This window comes from Solanum stenotomum, chromosome 1 (assembly GCF_019186545.1).
Source record: "Solanum stenotomum isolate F172 chromosome 1, ASM1918654v1, whole genome shotgun sequence".
In the NCBI taxonomy this organism is placed as follows: Eukaryota; Viridiplantae; Streptophyta; class Magnoliopsida; order Solanales; family Solanaceae; genus Solanum; species Solanum stenotomum.
This window is the reverse complement of record NC_064282.1, coordinates 96494813-96517537: the sequence shown is the minus strand read 5'-3', so window position 1 is coordinate 96517537 and position 22725 is coordinate 96494813. Positions and strand designations below refer to the sequence as shown.

Here is a 22725-nt window from a genome sequence, read left to right as displayed (position 1 = left end):
CACATCTCGACTATAACTAATTTATATATCAAGTCCGCCTTGTATGCACAAATAGCTAATGTATGTGTCCGTCCACCAAGGCTGAGACAAAAAGTCTACACTAACTGTCACATACAAAACACAAGTGACTAATTTCAAACATAGAAGTTTTGAGAACCATTCTTTTACATGCTGTCATTATCAATCTATGATCTAAGTTCAGAATATGTGGAAGACTCAGGCATACATTATTCAGAGAAATGATCAAAACTCGAAGTAGATAGGTCGAGAAAAAAAAGTTACAGAAGCTCTACAACCTCACTTAACAACAAATGAATAGAGATATTGTAGCTATCATCTCATCCCTTTATATGGATGCAAAGTATTCTTTGCTGCCTTTAGGATCTGGCTTCATTGACTTGTCACCAGGCTTCCACCCAGCTGGGCATACCTCATCTGGGTTCTCCTGAACATATTGCAATGCCTGTTGCAAAAGACCAAAATAATTATTAGTATAATCTAAGCAGCAGATTGTCTAACGATAGTAATGATATTGGTGTCGCGATATGTTTATTACCTGAAGTGTTCTCAATGTTTCATCAACGCTTCGACCAATTGCAAGATTATTAATGGTGGAGTGTTGAATAACTCCTTCCTTGTCAATGATAAAAAGTCCTCTCAACGCAATTCCCTAAAACAACATAAGAAAAAAAAATCAAGGAGCTGATTCCACTTCAAATGATAAAAGGCGCTTTCATGGTTATTTTGGAATACTGAACCCACATGGAAGATCCAGAGACACGTCTACTGAAAGATACCATGCGGTTCTCATCACAAAATGCAACATCAACCATGTTCTTGACAAATTTTAAAGCAAAATTAAAAGTTGTCTTGCACAAAGCCTTTTCAAAATGAGGCAAACTTTAGCAGTCATTCTCTGATGTTTATAGAAAAATGGTGCAGAACTGCATAGAAGCAGATTTCCATTCAGTCTCGGAATAAATCATAAAGACCACGGCTGACAGCTATGAAATTCATGGTTATGAGGTTGAACAGAATCTAAGGTGATAATAGCAACAAAAAACACTATCTTTAGTCAGTCAAGTGAAATGGAGAAAGGTACACACAATACCCAACCTAAAGCACTTATGCAACATGTTTATGTGCTTGATTGCTTGTGTCACTGCATCCAAAGTACTCTCCCCAAACTTAAAATTTCTCACTTGTATGTCTCGTAATTTAAAAACGTAGACAACTAATGAGAGGGATATGCTGGAACAATATCAACCAATAATTCTAAAAGCTACCTACACAGTACGAAACAGCAACAATCATACCTGATCCGGTATCAGCACATTGTAAGATTTTGAAATTGACTTTGTCACATCTGAAATTAATGGATAATTCAGATCACCAAGTCCACCAGTCTTCCTATCAGTTTGGACCCAGGCAAGGTGGGAGAACTACAAGAATACATGAGATCAACAATGTTAGGAAAAAATTATGCTATTATGACCAATGACAAAAATCAGTACAATTGAATAATTGGTAGTAACTTGTGCCTTGTACTAAGACCATTCTTCAAGCATACGAGATATCTTGATGTACAAGTAAATCCTATTAGTATTGCTAACTAAATTACTTTTATTCACTTATTCTTCTTGCTTTTTCCAAACAACCGAGAAACCCCCAATAGTCAGCTAGCACATGGTTCAAATTCAGTGATAATGTGCCTGCTCCTCGACCCTTCTCCGCTAAAACATCAGAATTTTGTTTGCATTAGCATTCGAATTTGTGACACTCGCCTAATCCACACATCACACTTTGCACTCTTATCACTAGGCCAAAAGCCCTGAGGCACCTATACTTATTATTCTTCTAAATTGCTTATGTCTTGTTGATGGTGTCGCATAGATAGCTATACCAAAACCATAATTACATTTCAAGTCTCTCATTATTTTCAACTTCTTATCTTTCACACAAGATCTATGCCTTGGCGTAACTAATAAAGTTGTTGTCATGTGACCATGAGGTCACAAATTCATGCTGTGGAAATAGTTTCTTGAAGAGATGCATGGTAAGGTTGTATACAATACACCCTTATGGTCCGGCCCTTCTCCGGACCCTGCACGTAGCGGGATCTTAGTGCACCGGGCTGCCCTTTTTTTTAATCTTTCACATATGTATTCACTTTCTTATTCAAGATAATATTTGTTTCCAACTACAATTTCTTTTGTAATATGCCCAGTTGACATTTCACTTGTCGCCTCTAGTTCAATATATAGTATTTGTGTTTATCTTTATTCAACTGCTTCCCCAACTATTTATGTATACCCTCGAAAATCTCTAAAGCTAATTCTATGACACTTCTTCATCTAAGAGCACAATGCACCAAGTTCAAAACAAGTGAAAAGGGCTTTTCTAAATAAGTGAAAGGGGCAGTAGAAGAGCAGCAGCACAATGCAACAAGGCACAGACCATTTAGGTACACTTTCCAAGTAACGAATCAACCACTTTAAGAGGAAAATTTTGAACGAAAGAAAGACATACCACACTGTCTATCGAGACACCCAATATTTCTGTGTTCACGTTCTTAAATTCTTCATAACGATCACTGAAAGCAGTAATCTCTACAGTAGAATGAATAGATTATATCAAAACAATACATTAAGAAATCACCATAATCAGTTAAATATATTATAATTAAAACTAGCAGCTGAGTGATATTTAGGGACAAGCTGACCTGTCGGGCAAACAAATGTGAAGTCCAGCGGGTAGAAAAAGAGAATCACGTATTTCTTTCCAATATACTCGGAAAGTTTAACCTGCAGAGAAAATATTCTTCAATTATAAATAGCCCAAGAAACACGCCCAAAATGACTGGATGTTTAAAGGAACGTCTTGCAGTTATTTAAGGGAGGAAGGGAGAGAAAAGAGCAGTTCTAGTTCTAGGAAAGCATTCTATCAAAGTCTAATATAACCTAAATTGCACGAAGAAAATTTTGTATATTGAAGTTCTGCTGCACTGTGTTCCTTCCATATCCTGATTCCTTCACTAATTGCTATTCAAAAAGGTTAGCTAACAAGTAACATGCCTTCATGAAGTAATCTTTACTCTTTTGCCAATCAAATGAATAAAGTGTTCATTAATAGAAGATCTCCTAACAGCAAGATACAAACTTTTGCAGCAAGGCCACTGAGATGGCGGATAATTCTTTTTTCTCTTTTTAATGGAAGAAATGGCAGGTCCTTACAATAAATGAAAAAGGAGGAAGTCGAAAAGAAAAAAAGGTAAAAGCTCTTAATTTGATAAGCAGAAAAGCGAAACACACGGACATAGATACATACGCACACAGGGGGATCTCGGACTAACAATTAATAATTTAACACTGCCAATTCATTTAACACCAATATATTACCTTGATGAACTCTTGATCGAAAACAGCCTCAGCCTCAAAATCTGGTGCTTTATTTCCAACAAGTGGGACTTCACTCTGTTGGGAGAAGTAACAAGAAATGACATTAGTTAGAGAGATGAATCCCTGTCCAGAAACAAGGAAAGAGCAAAAACCAAATTGTATGGGAATTCAACAGTCAAAAATAGGAAATAGGAGTGTATGTTTATTTAACTTGGTCTTCTAAAGTAGTTTGTCTATTTTTTAAATATAAATAAAAGTACACAATCACATGAAGACTTTAATATCTATCTGAAACACCAATAGTTGATCGTATTATGTGTAATTAGTTTCTAACATCTTCATGTAGAAAGACATGCCTAGAATTTGTTTTCTTCTAGTTTAATAACGTTCTTGCAGGGCAAGGGAGAGGTGAAGACTCAATGCTATGTAATCTTTCAACCCTTTTCAAAAAGACAGAACCTGCAGAGCCAGGATGTAACTAATTCACCCTGTACATAAAATATGGTTCTGCTGTGAATATATCCAAGTAAGATCCAAGTGAAACGAATTCTATATTGCCAATTAAGGAGACTTATTTCACTGAATCAGGTCTATAAAAGAACGAAAAATAGTTTAGATATCCAACTATAGTTCAGTATATCCTGAACAAATAATTCGAGCACTAAGAACTTCTGATAACAAACTGATAACATGATATATAGAAGCATAATCAAGGAAAAATCTTAATCTTTGACAAGAGCATCGACCCGTGAACACACTCGCGATAGGCACATAGAAGTGCCTATATCGAAAATAAGACGAAACCACATTAAACTCCAATACTCAACTCCACTATACCAAAAAAAAATAAAAATTCCTTTATAATAACCCAGAAATCCCCAGGCAATGGCACACAGTAATAGACCTATCTTGCAGCTAACCCACAAATCACAAGTTGCCTATGCCACTAGAACCCAAGCAGCACTCATACTAAAATTGACAGAAAAACCTACCCAGTGTAATTCCACAAGTAGGATCTAGCGAGCGAGTGTACGCAAAACTTACCCCTACCTCAAAAATGCAAATTCAAAACCCTGAATGCAGATTCACTCATACAAACTCCTTGCCCCTTTCCCCCTCCCCAATGTAATAACAAAATCATAATCAAACGGAAAAATCTTAGTAGCTCAGTTGATTGATCGTAGCTAACTTTTTCCCATTAAACTACTCAAAATAAATATGCAAAGAAAAAGGGGTTTCAAATGTAAGCTTACAGAGGCACGAACGACGAAGGATCGGGATTTGTTGGTGCGAGAAGAATTGGAATGTGGGCTACGAGAAACTAAAGTGTTACAGTTGCGGAGTCCATTGAAAGATGAAGAAGAAGGAACAATTGTTGACTGAGAAAATGAAGACAATTTGGGTATAGCAGCAGCAGAAGCAGAAGCCCTAGGGTTTGATGAAGAGAGAAGAGCAGTAGAAGTGACACTGCAAGCCATTGAAAATGGAGGAATACAGTAGCAGTAGAATTTGTGTAACAAAAAATTGACGACTGAAATGGATATATATACCCTCCCTCTTTTTTTTTTGGTTTCCATGTCCAATACCAATAATTGAAGTCTGATTAAATTTGAATTCGTATCAAGAAATTTCGCATTGGGGATAAACTATGGCTGACATAAAATACCGAAAATCAAATTACCGAATCGAATTTTGTGGTAATTTGGTATTTGGTATTTGGAAGTAAAATTTTAGTATTATGGTATTCATGATTGGGTTTGGTACGAGACAATGGTACCATTTGGTATTCGGTATTTCGCGAATATCAATTTATATACTTAATAAATGTCATATATCAACATATTTATTACTCATTAGTATAAGTTCAAAGAGAAAGCTAAAGAATAAACATAAATAATCGAAATACATATATGTTTTAGTTGTATCAATTTATTTTTCTTAATGTCTTCTTACTTGTTGATCTTCTATAATATTGTGCCTCCACATTTAAAAAAAATAGAAATGATTGGAGAAATAATATTATCTTTGTAATACAATCGACTATAGCTTCAATATGGTATTACCGAATACCGTACCAAATCGAAGATTAATATACCGTTTATCGAATTGAAATTTAAGAAATTGATATTTAATATCTACTTTTAACTACCAATTATCAAATTATCGAATTCGAAATTTGAGAAATCCAAACCAAATACTGAACGTCCACCCCTAGGGTAAACTATAAAGCTCTCTAAAAAGGCGACTTTGTACCCACCCAGACTATGATGAAGAATGAATATACTTCTTTCATTCACTTTTACCTATCCTTATAAATAATATTTCAAGAAAAAATAATTATTCTCTTCGTTTCACTTTATGTGTTATTGTTTGACACGATAATAAATTTAAAAAATTGTTATAATTACCAATTCTTTTTTTCCACAACAAAGTGGAAAGTGAGACTGATAACATTGTATTGTGTTTGGATAAATTATACTCCATTTGTCTTAATTTATGTGACACATTTCGATTTTCGAGAATCAATCATTTTAAGTTTGACCGAGAATTTGAGCATGAAATCTTCAATTTTTTTGAAATAAAATTTATATATTTGTAAACTACATAAAAAGTATTATAAGTTACAATAATTAACAATCTAAAATATTTAAAAGATATACGGAAAATTTCACAACTTAGGACCTCAAATCCTCAAAAAGACTTGGAAACTGAAACTAATAACTCTCACTGCTCAAATTTCACATTTCGGGACTGATGGAATCGACGAAATTCCATTCTGACACTCGAAACTCTAAAAGACCCCAAAAACCACTTTCTTAACAACTTAGCCTTTAAAACTCACAAACTTACCAAACTCTGGACTTTTAACTCAAAATTCAAAACCAACTTTACAAACTCAATCATAAAAGACTCGGAGTCGATATCAAGAGGAATAAAACGATCAATTCATGAAACTTTCCAAGAATAACTGACCGGGTCATTATAAAAATAATCCAACCAAGATGTAACAAGGTTTGCATGTTTTAAATTCAAAAGATTAGGAAAAAAAAAGAGATGAACAGAAAGAATACAAGTCAAATGTGGTTCTGATTTTAAAAAAAAAGTGTAAGCAAAAGAAATTGCATCTACAAGCAATAGATTGAAATTATCTGAAGAAAAAAATGTCCAATCAGAGTCAATGGACTAACAAGATGGGAAAGAATCGAGGCAATTTATATGAATTAATTTGTATATTTTGATAAATTCATTTTTTTCCATTTTTTATAACATTACGGAGTGAATTACGGACGTTATTTTTAGATTTTCTTACAAATATATACATTTAACTATGTATTTTTTTGTCTATCGGTGATATATATACATTAGATTCATTTATATTCATCAAAATGTTTTTTTTGTATATATGATTTGTTGATACATTTGATTTGTATAAGTTATGAAAAAAATTCTAACCGTAAAAATACACAATTTGTATATGCTTACTCTGATTTTATATGATTTGTTGTTACATTTGATTTGTATAAGTTATGAAAAAATCTTAATTGTATAAATTCAAAATTTGTATATGCTTGCCCTATATTGTATACGATTTGTTGATACAATTGATTTGTATAAGTCATGAAAAGTTCACAACTGTATAAATTTAGAATTTGTATATAATTATCTTGTTTGTATATGATTTGTTGATACATCTGATTTCTATAAGCTTTGGAAAATTCTAACTGCATAATTACAAATTTGTATATAATTACCTTATTTGTATATTTGACAAGTGAAATATACAAACAGAAATACACATAGAAAATAAAATTATAGTTGTTGAGCATAATCAATGATTATTAAGTTTATTCTATTTGCTATTTATAAAATTTCCCTTGAAAAATTTAAGACTATCTATTTTCAAGGTCATGTGTAATGCAATTGGGCCTTAAATAGTAAACCTTAGCCCATTGGGTCAAATATACATTATTCAAGTTATGGTGTTCAAAATTGAATTAGTTTTTCCTTTAATTGATTTATCGACGATGGTTGATTTAGCGGTCACGGTAACGATTTTAATATATTCTATTATTAGGTTATCAGTTCTTAACAGTTTAATATTTTTTCTTAACAGGTTAACCGATAGTAAATTAATAAATATTATTTAGACCACTTGGTATATAAAGTTTTTGACTCAAGCTTTATTTTTTGTTGTCTCAAACTCTCGATTATTCTATAATATATCACTGTTTGCTTTTGAACAAGATGCAATCTGTCAACTCATGTGCATGATTCATTTGGTTTATTACCTTGTTTCTAAGTAATTTTCAATAATACTTTATGCAATCTATCAACTCATGTGCATGATTCATTTGGTTTGTCGCCTTGTTTCTAAGTGATTTTTAATATAATTTTTTTTGTGTGTAAAATCTTAACATTTAAACCGATAATTGAATAGATAACGTTCAATAACCGATAAACTTATTATTGATAAGGTAATATCTTATTGATTCTATAACGATTTAGCTTGTCTACAAATCGATAACCAATAGGTCAACTAAATAAATTTCAAAATCGAATCGAACTGAACCGACTAATACACAACCCTGATCCAAGCAATTGCCCCTCTTTCTTCTATCTAAACCAACAACAACTATAAATTCAGTGTAATCCCACATAATAATATTTATTTTTGAAAATCTTACCACTAATTTAGAGGTAGAAATGTTATTTCCGATAACTCGTTAAACCCTCTTAAAAAGAAATTTTCAAGATAACACAAGGTAAACATATCCAAGAAATGCCATCTCACTCGCATCATCCCCTTATCCCTTTCCATCTTCCACACCACTGATACAAATTCCCTCCCCCACCCCACCCCCCACTCCAAAATCCTCCATTTTTTCATCTCAAACAACCAGAAAATCACCATGTGAGAGAACTCACCATGCAAGAAACTCTCCATCTTTCATCTTCTTCTTCTTTTTCACTTCCTAAATCCTCCATTTCTCCTCCCAAATCCTTTAAATCCTCCACAATTTCATACCCTCAACACCCAAAACCACCCACCCCCATCTCCACCTCCACCTCTCTCCCTACCCCACCCCAAAACTTCCACCTTCAAGAAAAGCTTCTTTTTTTGGATTCACTTGGTGTAGACTCTTTACATTGCCTTTCTTCACAACCCCTTATTGTCTCTTCCTCTTTATCTGACCTCAAATCCGTTATTGACTTCCTTTACTCTGTTAATCTCAGTATTCTTGATGTTCGGAGAGTTTTACACATGTGCCCAGAGATTTTAACCGCCGGAATTTCAACCACCCTCCGACCCGCCGTCACTTTTTTACTCCGGGAAGCTCTTGTCACCGGAGAAAAACTTCCGGGTGTTCTCCGTCGACGACCCCGGCTACTCACAAAGTGTGTAGAAAAGAATCTCCGACCGACCCTTTACTTCTTACAGAGTACTATTGGTATTGAAGATGTTTCGAAATGTGCGACTTTGCTTTCTTGTTCAGTGGAGACTAAGTTTATACCTCGATTGGATTACTTACAGAGAATTGGGTTTTCGAGGAGAGATGCGAAGGTGATGTTTAGGAGGTTTCCTTCATTGTTTTGTTACAGTATAGAGGAGAATTTGGAGCCGAAATTCGATTACTTTGTGGTGGAAATGGGGAGGGAGTTGAAGGAATTGATTGTGTTTCCTCAGTATTTCTCGTTTAGTTTAGAGAATAGGATAAAGCCAAGGCACAAGATGTGTGTTGAGAAAGGTGTGTGCTTGTCATTGCCTGTGATGTTGAAGTCCCACGAATCGCGATTTCGTGATAGGCTGGAAGTTTGTTGTAGCTCGTCTATGCCGGTGAGACAATCTCCCTTTTGGTGTACAAATTTTGATCATATAATGTAACATAGATTGAACTTGAACCATATTGCCCCCATTTTGTTTATAAAAACATATTTTGATGATCATTACTTGTTTCCTGATGCTATAGAATCTTGTTAGCGACATGGTTAGTGAGGATTCGTAGCTGATCTCAACTTGCTTGGGATCAAAACGTAGTTGTTATCTGCTAGTTTGTATGCATTTAAGTTGCGGTAGCTAATGTGGCTTGCTTGAATATGTGGTAAGTAAAGTATTGATTGATAAGGTCGTTCCTACTAGGAGTCGAACACAGGTTGCTGAATCCGGAGTCCAGAGTGCTAATCACTATGCCATAGAATCAAGTTAATGGACTATGTGGTAAGTAAAAAGGGGGAGAGTTTTTGTATGGCTGATGGTGTTCCAGTTTGATTAAATTTGCTTTTTTGTTATGTTTCTGCTTGCTAATATGCAGCACCGTGTGAACTGCATTATATGTCTGCGAGTATCCATTTGGATATTTGATGCCATTGTACATGCAGAAACTAGTAACACAATAAGCACAGAATTGAGATGCATGACATTCCTTGATAAATTTTGGAGTAATTGCTGATCATGCGAGTAAGGATGTTAACGGTGCTAGGACAATGTGTTTGTTTTCAGTTTTGTATGATTTAAAGCATTTCTTTTTTATTGCTCTCCTATCCAATCCGTCTCTTTTCTTACAAGAATGATGAAGTGGATATCTTACTTACTCTTCCATGTAATGGAACGGAGCAATTTATCATTTGCCATATCCAACATTTCTCTGAGTAAATCCTATTGCTATTAGGAAGAAAGTTGCATTGATATTTGTCATTGGAGAAAAACGTTTTTCTCTAGTCGTGGCCTTTTACATCTGTGAGAAGCAGATTCAGTTAGCGAGTTTATGATATCTATAACAAAACTACGAGGTTATGTTGATGACGAACAAGTTGATAGATATTATTGGATACTTAGTGAACAAATCATATTGATTTTTATCGTTCCCTGCCTTCTTGACCTACTAATATTGCATGGTCATAGGAAACTTGAATCAATGATCGCTCAGCTCCAAAATCAAGTAAATATTTGTAGCACCTAGAGGCTAGAACTTTGCTGCATCGATTGTTTATTATACCATCCTTGTTTCATATAGTCGATGTAAGTTGTGATATGATCATATAATTTGGAGAGTACTAGTACCTGATGTTCAGTGTGCCTTGACATATATTTTGCCTAGGAACTTTGTTTAATAAGACTCGTCTTATGATATTCATAATGTGATTAATGTTGGTTTTAGTTGAAGATTTTCCGAGGGTCCTTCGGAAACAGCCTCTCTACCTCCACGAGGTAATGGTAAGGTCTGCGTACATTCTACCCTTCTCAGGCCTCACTTGTGGAGATTTCATTGGGTATAGTTAAAGGTTTTCTCAGTACTGTCATTATAATTCTCTCCGGTTTCTTTGTAGCAATAACGTTATCGTCTTTGATTGGCGAGTTCTTTAAAGGTGGTCCAGAATGAGTGAGAATATGATGGACATTTCTGTTTTTTACTAAAGCAAATATGCCATAAGGACTTGTTGATTTTAGAGGACAATAAACTTATTCATGGTTGTGATCTGTAAGTGTTTAGAAGCAAAATAGAATGTTTATTGCATCTCCGGATCCTGCGTGAATGCGGGATGCTTCGGGCATCGAGCTGCTTTTTTTCTATGTTAGTCCTATGAAATATATTTATCAGGTAGTAGTGATCCACTTTTTGGGTAATCAATCTCTTCAGCATCTCACAGGTTTAAAAGATAGCTATATGTTTATTTGTTAGATACTGTCTATGCTGTGCTTTTTTCCCTGTCTATACTCTGGACTATGTTGCTTGGACTCTTCAAAAGATACTGTTTCGTGTGTGTCGCGCAAACAATTTTACCCTCCTATAAAATTGTAATGAACTCGAAATTATCTATGCGATTTCAAGATGCAATGAATCTTAAGAGCTATTATAACTTCTATTTTCAAAACAATAACAATATATTTAGCGTGATCTCAAAAATGCAGTATACTGTATGTGAGAGATAAAATATATGTAAATTTTACTCTCCCACCTCGTGTAAGGTAGATACACTCTGATAGACCCTCACCTAAAGAAAAATGTTTTTAAAAATAAGTTTGAAATCTACAAGCATGAAAAAAATGAGGAAAGAAAAGTATCTAAAACAAAAAATAGTAAGATAATCTAAAATGTAATATCAATTAATAGTACCAGAAGATGGTGTAGAAAAGTTGCTCCAACAAGTATACGGGTGGGCATAAATATTGAAAAATAATTTTTTTGGATTGAATCAAACTGATTTGGTTTTTTAATTTTTCGATTAGATGTCAGTGTTTCTCTCTCAAAACTTTACCTTTTTATTTTGGTGTAAGGGTCTAAGAACTTCGATGCACCGAAGAACCAAAGGTTTATTATATATATATATTGGCATTTCTTTAACCAAAAAATAAAAATAAACTAACAATAAAATCATTCATGAACAAATCAAAGTAGTAATAGATTTACAATTTAAATAGTTAACTTCAAATATTATTCCCAAGAGGAATCCAAACATATTTTTGATGATGTACATCATGTAAAGAAATCCTTCTCCATTCTTGTCTTCCTCGAGCAATAGTTGGAGGCACAACATTTTTGAAAAAAAAAACAATCTTTTAAGCACAATAAGTATTCCATGGTGAGATACATCACCACTTAACATGGTTTACATTTTTTGAAGTGTTTTATATTGTTTATTCATGCTCACCGAAAAAGTCGTTTTAAAAACACCAAATTAAATATGATTGGTTTGAAATTCGGTGCACACTTTTTCACATCGAAGAATTGAACCAAAATTTGATAAAACCAGACCGAATACCCACCCCTACCTAGTAGAATCAGGTTCTCCAACGTAAAAGAGAAAACTCGTTTGGACCAATTAATTTTCTACCCTAATTCTCGACCTTTGTCAATTTATTGCCCAAAAAAATGAATAAAAAATAAAAATAAAATAGTAATTTTTTACCCATAAAGGGGTCAAATTGCAAATAATAAGTATCCATATGGACCAAAATGAACAAAAACAAAATAAAACATTTTCTCTTCCCTCCACATCTATACAAAAACCAAAATTCCCTCCCTTCCCTCGTTTTCTCCTTTGCCTTTCACAGAGAAACCCTTTCCCCCTACCCACCCACCCCCTACCCCCACCCCACCCCATACCCACCCCCCTCAGAACTCTTCTCTTCAACAATCCCAAAATCTTGAGCTCGAAGGGTATCTATTCCTTATCTTTGATTACAAAACTAGTGAAAAAATGACAGGTTCTAGTGCATCCACTGGTGCGGCGGCGCCACCCACTGCTCAGTCATCATCCGCCGCTGTAAATGGTGGAGGGAGGAGTCAGATCTCTCATCCGATCAAAAGATACTTACCCTTTGCTTCTATGAGGCCACCGTTTGTTACACCTGAGGATTACCACCGATTTTCTATCCCTGGTGTTGATTCTCGAATTGGGTCTGCTAGTTTGCAGCCTGAAGCTATTGTGGTTAAGTCTCCTGTGAGTTTGTTGGATTCTTGTTTGAGTTAATAGTGTTGTTTTTTTGGGGATTGCTGTTTGATTCTGTTTAGTGGGTATTTGTGTTTTGAAATATGGGAACTTTAGATTAGAGGAGGGATTAAGTAGTGGAGACTTGAATTAGATGTATTGAAGAAAGATATGTTGTGGGGTGTGATTAAATGTAGCTAAAATGATGTAATTTTAGGTTGAATTGTTGCTGTTTTTGGGCATTTTGCGGTAACTAGCATTCTTGTTTGAGCTAATAGTGTAGTTGTTGAGGATTGCTGTTTGATTCTATTAGTGGGTTTTGCGTGTTGAAATATGGGAACTTTAGATTAGAGGTGGGATTAAGTAGTGGAGATGTGAATTAGATATTTGAAGAAAGATATCTTGTGGGGTTTGATTAAATGTAGCTAAAAAGGTGTAATTTTGAGTTCAATTGTTGCTGTTTTTGTGCATTTTGCGGTTACTAGCATTCTTGTTTGAGCTAAGATTGTCGTTTGTGGAATGTTTTTAATTGGAATTGATGTTGGACTCTAGTAGTGTGTCTTGCCTTTTGAAATGGAACTTAGGATTATAACTGGGATTGAGTAGTAGGACATGAATTAGATATTTTGAAGAAAGATATCTTATGGGGTTTGATTATATGTCGTTAAAAAGGTATACTTTCGAGTTAAATTGTTGCTGTTTTGTGCATTTTGTGGTAACTTGCGATTTTGTTGATCTGCAATATTTGTATTTCATTGTGTGAATAACTTGAGGCTAATTATTGTGGTTGGAACCTGGTATTGGGTTGGTTAAGTTAACGGATTTGCTTGAATAGCCATGGTATTTGGTATATAGCTAATTGCTTTGTTGGGTTAAGCTGTTAAGCTGCCTCCAGTTTTTCATTTTTGATTTCCCCGGAGGTCATTCGACTCTTAGCTGAAACATCCAGACACTGCTGGCTAAATTTGGTAAAAAGGAATAAATGAGTCAAGTGAGTTGGTTGTGATTTATACTGTTCTGTCATTCGTGTTTGCACACGTGACAACCAATTTGGTTACGTGGTTGAACATGTAATGTAACTTTGTTGATCTGATAAACCTCATGAAACCTGAATGCAACTTTCTTTTTGTATGTGGATGTGATTGGTGTCATTCATGTCTTGAGTCCTATTGATAACTAGAGAAGATTGAGTGGGAGGATTTTTATTGTTTGTTCATCTTCAGAATTAACTCCTTTGTTTAAGTAACAATTGGGTCTTGCTTGTGTTCTCTAATTAGTTAGCACTAGCTACATTAAACTGAAGCTCTGTTAGTTATGTCTTCCTTCTACATGTTTATTATTTTAGGTGTAAGGTTTAGTGGTTATATCTTGGAACCAGCCTCCATAAGGAGGTTAGCTGTCTACAGTCACCTTCCCTGAGCCTTCCCAGAGAGAACCTTCTTACACAGCTGTCCACCCTTGTTGTTTTTAGTTTGATAACACTCTTATGTGCCCAAGTCAAGAATTTTTTAATTCTAGATACTCTAATTTATCCCAGGGAAAATTCAGAGTTTAGTCGTAATTGTTCATTAGTTTGCTACGTATTACTTGTTGATCACTTATTTCTACTTTGCACACTTAATGCCCCTGTAGGCACTAAAGCGGAAGACAGGCTATATTAAAGAAGTTGAGTCCAGTGACTGGACTGCTAATTCTGGGTATGCAGATGTGGCCAATAGTCCACTTGGAACGCCTGTGTCTGGTAAAGGTGGAAGAGCACATGGACGGTCAAGAGCCACAAAAAATAATAAATCTGGACCTCAAACTCCTGTCTATAATGCTGGTGAGGTTTGGTGTCTAATTTTTTTTTTGTCTTGGTTGTAACTGGACACAAGCAAACGTTCAAATTTTATTTCCCTCTGCATCTATCTAAAGGAGGTTGTTCATAGAAAACTGTCTGTATTGTCATGGTTGCATTGGTTGATATTGTCTTAATAACTTGTGGCTTGCAATTTTGCAGGTTCTCCTTCTCCTCTTACACCTGCAAGCTGCCGCTACGACAGTTCATTGGGTATTCCATGATTTTTTTCCCAGGGATTGGTTTGTTGTAAAAGTTTTTATTGAAAGCGTTATTTTATGGTGGAATAAACCTAAAATTGAACCACTGTCTTTTGTTCAGGCCTTTTAACCAAGAAATTTATCAACTTGATCAAGCATGCGGAAGATGGTATGCTTGATCTTAACCAAGCTGCAGACACTTTGGAGGTGATATATTATTTAGCTAGAAGTTTTCTCATTGCATTGTTAAACTCTGATTATAATTTCTGGATCATACAGGTGCAGAAAAGAAGGATCTATGATATAACAAACGTGCTTGAAGGAATTGGTCTTATTGAAAAGAAGCTCAAGAACAGAATACAATGGAAGTAAGCTAGCTTTGCTTGGATATAAACACATATTTCTACTTAGACACTGCTTGCAGTGATCTGTTAAACATCTGAAGCTATACTGATGTGAAAATTCCATAATCACTCCTTAGGGGTGTTGATTCTTCTAGACCTGGAGAAGTGGATAATGATGCTTCCATTTTAAAGGTATTCGTATATGCTTCCTTAACTATTTGATTGCTAAGATAGTGTCTTCATCTATGTTATGATAGATATCCACTGTTAAACTAGTTTTCAGCACTTGAATAGAACTCCAGTTGTATGAGAACTTCACTTTGAAGTAATGTAGTATCCAAAAATTGAACTTTCTAGTAAGTAGCTTGCAATTTTTGCAGGCCGAAACTGACAGACTTTCAATGGAGGAGCGAAGACTGGATGAGCGAATTAGGTATGTGGTTTGTCAGAGTCAAAGGTCTGTGCTTCTTTCTTGAACTATGTCATTGTGCTGATCTTTAGATTATTGCAGAGAAATGCAAGAAAAGTTGAGGGATATGAGTGAAGACGAAAACAACCAAAGGTAACTTCTTGTGCCTGTCCTTACTACATAGTTGTTACCTAGATTTGATACTTCTCTCTTTGTTGACGATAATTTCAACTCTGTGAATTAGGTGGCTTTTTGTAACTGAAGAAGATATAAAGAGCCTACCTTGTTTTCAGGTTCACTTTGCCATTTATGTGTTTTCTATTATAGCCGTTTTATCATTGTTGCAAAATGATTGTATTTTTGGAGTGATCTACTCAAAGAACCTATGAATAAGTTTATACTCTTTAATCCTGGCAGAATGAGACCCTAATAGCAGTTAAAGCTCCTCATGGCACCACCCTGGAAGTCCCAGATCCCGATGAGGTAAGTTGAGAAAGGAAGCGAATATGAGAAAATGTCTTACATATCTCATATAGGTGAAATAACATGTATCATCCACAGGCCGTGGACTATCCACAGAGGAGATATAGAATTATACTCAGAAGCACAATGGGTCCCATTGATGTCTACCTTGTCAGGTATCATTGGCTTGTAGAGCCATTAAACATGTCCTGGTCGCTATTTCCTTATTCTGTATTTCTAACTTTCGGAAAAGGTCATCTGACTCTCCTATCTGGTATTTTCTGTTTTGATTAGTCAATTTGAGGAGAAGTTTGAGGAGATGAATGGTGTTGAACCGCCAACGACCATCCCAGTTGCTTCAAGTTCAGGCTCAAAGGATTATCCTACCATGGAGCTAACTGTTTCAAACAGTGTTACTGAGAATGAAGGACAAACACACAATGTTGATCACTTGAGTTCTGATCTTGGTACTTCAGAGGATTACAATGGTGGAATGATGAAGATTCTCCCTTCGGATGTTGATGTAAGTGTGCTTCTCTAGAACTTGGTCTTATTAACAAGATGATGTGGTCTAAGCTAAATATGCTTACGCACCAAACAAGGCAATCAATAAACTTTGCTCTTCAATTCCCGTTTCAAAAGTCAATGTGATTACTGCATATACACAATAAGGTCGCCAACTACATGGTAAAATCTGAACTCATGGTCATCTGTTCTAGTCATGACATATTTACAGCTACTAAGTGTTGCCGTGTGGTAGAAAATGCACTAATATATTGCTTCATGACTTGACACTTCATAAATTCACGAAAATAAAATAGAATTCCTTCGTTCTTGCGCTAATTTTGAAGTTATAAATGCTTTGTGTTTGTTGCAGAATGACTCAGATTACTGGCTTCTATCAGATGCAAATGTTAGCATCACAGATATGTGGAAGACAGATTGTATCCTTTTCTTTTAAGGTTTCTTTCATTCGCAATCTTTTTGTTAAATCCCCGTTTCCCTTAACTTCAATAATAGCTACAGTTGAATGGGATGGGGAAACCTTGCTCCGTGATTTTGGAATAGATGATCTAGGTACTCCACGGGCACACACTCCATCTACTATTGCTGACGTACCAGATCCAATGAACGTACCACCAAGATGATACAGGCTCTCGCGAATAAGCTGAACTTGGAAAAATTCCAGTCTATTTAGTCGGAAACAAGAATTCACCCTCTCCTTTCTTGCTGTTTTGCTCCTTAAAAGGGCTCTGGACAGTTTACTTACTACTACTCAAAGCCAAAAGATTGAGACTTTGTACAGTTGCGGAATCTGCTTGACCACTTTGACATGGTTTGAATATACTTGTAACCAAACAGAGCTGCACAGAAGGTGCAACAGATTGAGTTAAAAGTATGGGAAGGAAACATCGCGTATTTATAAAATTCTTCTTCATAAACAAAAACAGGTGCATCAGATTATATTTTATGGCATTTTTTTAAACACTTTGGTGCAATTTTGGCTTGAAATAGCACAATATTGAAGTGTTCTTTGGATGCTCAATTCTCAAGCATATGATTCTGCAGGTAAAGTTTATAGAATTTCTTTCTGGAATTTAATATTTGCCTTCAAATATTACAACTTACAAGTCCTCAATTAGGATATACTATGGTTTTTCTTTTCTTTTTTTGAGAAAAAAAATATCTATTTTTTGGCCCATAGATTCCTTTTTATGACTTCGATTTATGTGAAAGTAGCTCGACAAGATTAGAAATGATCATATTCGAGAAAGTACATGTGACCTACAAGGAGACGAGATAGACTTAAAATTACAGATGGACTCAAAAGATGTATAATATATATGAGCCAAAATTTCAACTTTTTTTACATCAATCTTTAAACTATTAACTAAAAATGGTATAATTTCACAAGGTGATATTAAAAAGTGACCTTTTTAGTTTTGTACCCAAAAATAAAAAAATAAAATAACTACTGCTTGTTAATTAAGCCATTAATAAAGAATTTGTTGGTATGTGACTAGTGACCACCACAAGTTTAAAGTTGTTTAATGGAACACAAAGTAACTTAAAGTAATTGACCTAACAGAAAAAGTAATCTTAAAAATGCTCTAATAATTCTGCACTTTTGATCTCAACTCTAATTTATATGTTCTTGTCATATTAAACTTTGATTATCATAACAAAAAGTGTTAAAATATTTGCAATTCAGTAGCTTTGTCATGCCGGAGTATGTAATTTCATGAATACGCGTTATAAATTTAAAATTCGATGAATTTAAAAAATTAGAATTATTATAAGTTTTAAATTCCGACTTCGCCTTTGTATCAGTTAATTGATTATTGTTTTACCTTTACTTTTATGCAAAAATACATTGTCGCTTCGCAGTGACAACCTTAATTGAATATGAAGGATAGATGGAAGGTGGTGACACGTAATGATCAATCTTAAAAGACTATTTTTTTCCGTCTAAAAATACCTAATTTCCAAATTGATTATTTGTGGGGAGTCAATACCTAGTTTATCTGGGACGGATGCCAAATTGAATAAACTTTAAGTTAATAAGGCCACATGAAATAAGTTAAAAATACCAACATCAAAGTACATATATACGTGGTCAAGAGAGGACCATTGTCACCTCGGGACGGAGCTACAATATTAAGTATATATTTAGATGAATCCAGTAATTTGTATTTAAATTTTATGTTTTGTATTAAGAAATTCATTAAATATATGAATATTTAATTACAAATTTAGTAGCTAAAACAAGTTATAAATTAAAAATTAAATTTCAAATACTGATTCTGCGATTATGTTGCCACCAATTCAAAGGTTTTGAAAGACAGCTCAACAAATTAATTTAATTGAAATGTCAGGTTATCCACTTAATTTATTCTTTTTATTATGTAGATCCCTGAAATTTCTGATTTAGAGAAATTGGTTATTCAATTTTCACTTTATTATACAAATATCATTAGATTAGTTTTTATAATTTTTTAAAAAAGTTACTTAACTTTATTTTGATATCGCAAAGTCATTGCACAATTTTTTTTAATAAAGATTATTTAACTTTGTCTAACTATTATAGGAAATAACTTATTTGTTTTCTCCTAGTAGCTTTCTATTATATATTTAGGGGAAATTGAGTGATTTTTTTAATTGTTAAAAATAATAATTGAGGATGATTAAAATTATTTGTATGTTCAATTATCAACAAATTAAATTTCGCTGAGACCTATCCAATACAAATCAAATCAATCAAGATCCTAATACAAATATGACGGAGTGTTTTAATTTTGAGACATATAGAATTAAACCTCATGAAAGGTCTATGCAATTAGTCCTAATTTAGGCAAATGGTTGGACTATTATTTTTCATACTTGTTGAGAAATAAAACTAATGTCATTTTCCACATATGTGGAATTTCAATTCACCACTAACTAGTTAATTTTGGTCCAATCAAAAAAATAATAATTTTTTTCTTTATACCATCTATATGAAAGAAAAGACAACATTTTTTTCCCATATTAATTTATCATCATGAAAATATAAAAAGTTAATAAGAGCAAGTACATCGGTAATGAGAGTTGGATGGATAGTATCCTACTCTATCAAATCAGATATAGAAATATATGCTCTGGTAAGATATTGAGTAACCTGATTAGCTGATTTCTTAACAAATGCTAAAGAAACCGTTAATTTTTTAATAAGAGTTTTACATTAAAAAACTAAAGCATCATTATAAGAGTAATTCATCATCAAATTTCCTATCAAAGCATACTTCACAAATAGATTATCAGTTTCCACAACGAATATCGTTTTATTGAATCACTCCTTTGACAGAAATATTTAAATCAACGTCATAATAATTTTATAACTATGTTTAAGATAATTCACACCTATTTATAAAATAAATAAGTGGTTAAAAAACGTGCACTTTAGTGGACCAAGACTTACCATCAATTAATCAATAAAAAAAGGCTTACAAGTAAATATGTATTAATTAATTAATTAATTAGTTGGAAGAAAACATATCAAATCATACAATTATTTCATTTACTTGTAATTACATTCAATTCCAATTTGTGACTATTCAAACTCACTTTAACTTTATATAGTTTAAAATACTTCTAAAAACAATTTCAAAAATAAAAAAGCAATTACATGACTTTGTGTATTACCAATATTTTGGATATACACTCTATTTGGTATTATATTATGTATAACTAATACATGATAAATTATGATATTAGCAATATTAAAAAATTTTAATACACGCATTAGCATAATTAAAAACACACAGCTGCTCCTCAAAACTTTTTCCACATTATTTTCACAGTATTTATGGAGGATATATTTGTAAAACAAATATTTTTTTTTAAAGAAATTATTAAACATATGTTAATTTTAGTACATTAAATCAAGTAATACATAAGAAATACTATCAGCTTAACTAATTAATACCAACATTATTAATATCAACCTCATTTTAATATATACACCTCATTTAATATTATTCTTATACACCTTATCAAACAATGCAAATCGTATTTAATTATTAAAAGTGATTTGTCTAAATGCTCTTGCCTCTTCTCTAAAAAGTGATAATGGAGTTTGTTTGTTTATTTATTTGTTTGTTAATCTATTTATTTATTTGTCTCTTTTGTTCTTTCTCTTTCAATCACAAGAACCACGTGTTGTACTTACATTTTTCTAGTTGGTCATTACTTTTTATTTATGTCGACATGCTAAAAGAATTTTAGAATTTCATCCCCTAAAATTCTTGAATTAATATAAATTATTCTTCGCATTTTATTTTACCTAATAATAGTATTTAGACAAGTTTATCTATACCTCAAATATTTAATTTAATAAATGTGTTAAATGTTGAATATGTCATAGATTTTAAAAGATAACTAGTACGATCGAATAATAATGAGCATCAAAATAATTAAAAAAACGATTGCAGAATATCTTAGTAATTACTACAAAACTCGTAGCATTGCTTTTTGATGATCCTAGGTTTTGCACACATATATAAGGAAAATATAATTGGGTAAAAAAGGCCAAGTTAGTATAACAAATGATATTTCATATTTAAGGTCAAAGATCGATTTCTTTTGTCAATATGATCTTTTCAGTCGAGCTCATCGCATTAAATTATCGAGTGCAAACATAACTCTTTTGTAATAGTTACGATCTATTGTACAAGAGTAGGTTTACCCAATGCGTATTCAAAGAGCAGCGATTGTGGTTTCTAGCTAGAGTGTCAAAATATATATAGAGAGTTTACAAACTATTACACTAAAGCGTACTTATTAATTCAATGTACATTTAAAGAGTAATAGATGCGGATTTCCCTGCAAGTTCCAAAAATAAACAAGTGATTGATTCGTTTTAATCTTTTAATATATTTACTTCTTTATATTTTGATTATTTTTGAAAAAAATGTTCCTCATTCCACCCTTCGTTTGATCCTACTATAATTATTGTTGAACATAAATCATTAAAAATCAAATTACCAAATTGAATTATAGTTTTATCAAAATTTAATGGGAAAAAGATCTGAACTTTGATCGAAATTGTTGTAACAATTTCAAACTTTAGGCAGGACCTATTATCGTCTGCACTTTTAATAATAGATTTTAAAGATATATAAGTGTGTAGCTTCACACGTTACTATTTATGATGATGTCATATTTATGATGTCCACGTGGGCACCTATATATCTTTAAAATACACTATTAAACCGTGTAGGGGATAATAGGTCCTACCCAAAGTTTGAAATTGTTATAGCAATTTCGATCAAAGTTCGAATATATTTCGAATCCTTTTTCCAAATTTAATTTATATTATTGGACCAAACTTTGAAAATTTGTTATTTAATATCTATTTTTATTATATATTATCGAAATTAAAATTTTAAAGTATCGAATCAAATATGGAACGTATAGTCTAGATCACTCCCCCTCTTTTTGTCATTTTATAATCACGTAGATGCTGCGCTATCATAGTATATACTCCCTGTATATCCTTAACTTAATCATTATAATTAGTTTTTTTTTAACACCAATAAGGAACACATGTTTTTCTTTTAAGTAAAATATAATGATTATTATTTCTAACAAAAAGACAATTTTTTTATTTAATAACTTATAAAGTACACGTTAATTCACCATCACTTTCAGAAGTTGGTTACTTAAAAACAAAATTGTTAGAAATGATAAAGACTAAACTCAAATGAACCACATGATTTATTTTTGTCTTTTCCAATAATCGATCAAATTAATTATTTACTTTTTTTCTAGAGAGTATATCGTAGTGATAAAACTTAATAAATTTAATCAAAATTTTATATTTATCTTGAGAAATTTATTATATATATAAAAGATATCAATTTAGAACGCATTAACTTAAAATAGTTAAAATCTTGAGTCCATAAATTTCAAATTCGAACTCCTCTCTTTAGATATATAAATATGTCCTTTAACTTGACTTGTACAAAATTGAACAAGTAAATATACATGTTCTACGTGGCATAATCAAATAGGAAGTCACATAAGACACTAAATTGTCATGTAGGACGTCACGTAGGACCAATGTGTCTGTTTGTTCAGTTTACACAAATTTAAGTGTCTAGTTATA

The 22725-nt window shown here is 33.0% G+C and overlaps 3 protein-coding genes across 3 annotated transcripts; 2 read left to right on the top strand and 1 right to left on the bottom strand.

The window, feature by feature from the left end:
- Positions 1-118: 118 nt before the first annotated feature.
- LOC125865390 (2-Cys peroxiredoxin BAS1, chloroplastic-like) lies at positions 119-4912 on the bottom strand. Its single transcript, XM_049545586.1, has 7 exons — positions 4652-4912; positions 3399-3473; positions 2723-2804; positions 2530-2609; positions 1317-1442; positions 557-670; positions 119-463 (listed from the first exon to the last, which is right to left on the bottom strand). Exons 1-7 carry the CDS (start codon positions 4874-4876, stop codon positions 347-349), a joined length of 819 nt encoding a protein of 272 aa, XP_049401543.1. The 5' UTR covers positions 4877-4912; the 3' UTR covers positions 119-346.
- Positions 4913-8251: 3339 nt separating this feature from the next.
- Positions 8252-9700, top strand: LOC125865347 (transcription termination factor MTEF1, chloroplastic-like). The gene is made up of 2 exons (XM_049545547.1): positions 8252-9234; positions 9551-9700. Exons 1-2 carry the CDS (start codon positions 8326-8328, stop codon positions 9602-9604), a joined length of 963 nt encoding a protein of 320 aa, XP_049401504.1. The 5' UTR covers positions 8252-8325; the 3' UTR covers positions 9605-9700.
- Positions 9701-12525: 2825 nt separating this feature from the next.
- On the top strand, positions 12526-17549 carry LOC125865337 (transcription factor E2FA). Its single transcript, XM_049545540.1, has 14 exons — positions 12526-12839; positions 14460-14649; positions 14827-14877; positions 14986-15071; positions 15144-15232; positions 15346-15400; positions 15589-15641; positions 15720-15770; positions 15862-15910; positions 16035-16100; positions 16179-16255; positions 16374-16602; positions 16957-17023; positions 17100-17549. The coding sequence occupies exons 1-14, from the start codon at positions 12597-12599 to the stop codon at positions 17225-17227; spliced, it is 1434 nt and encodes a 477-aa protein (XP_049401497.1). The 5' UTR covers positions 12526-12596; the 3' UTR covers positions 17228-17549.
- Positions 17550-22725: the final 5176 nt, after the last annotated feature.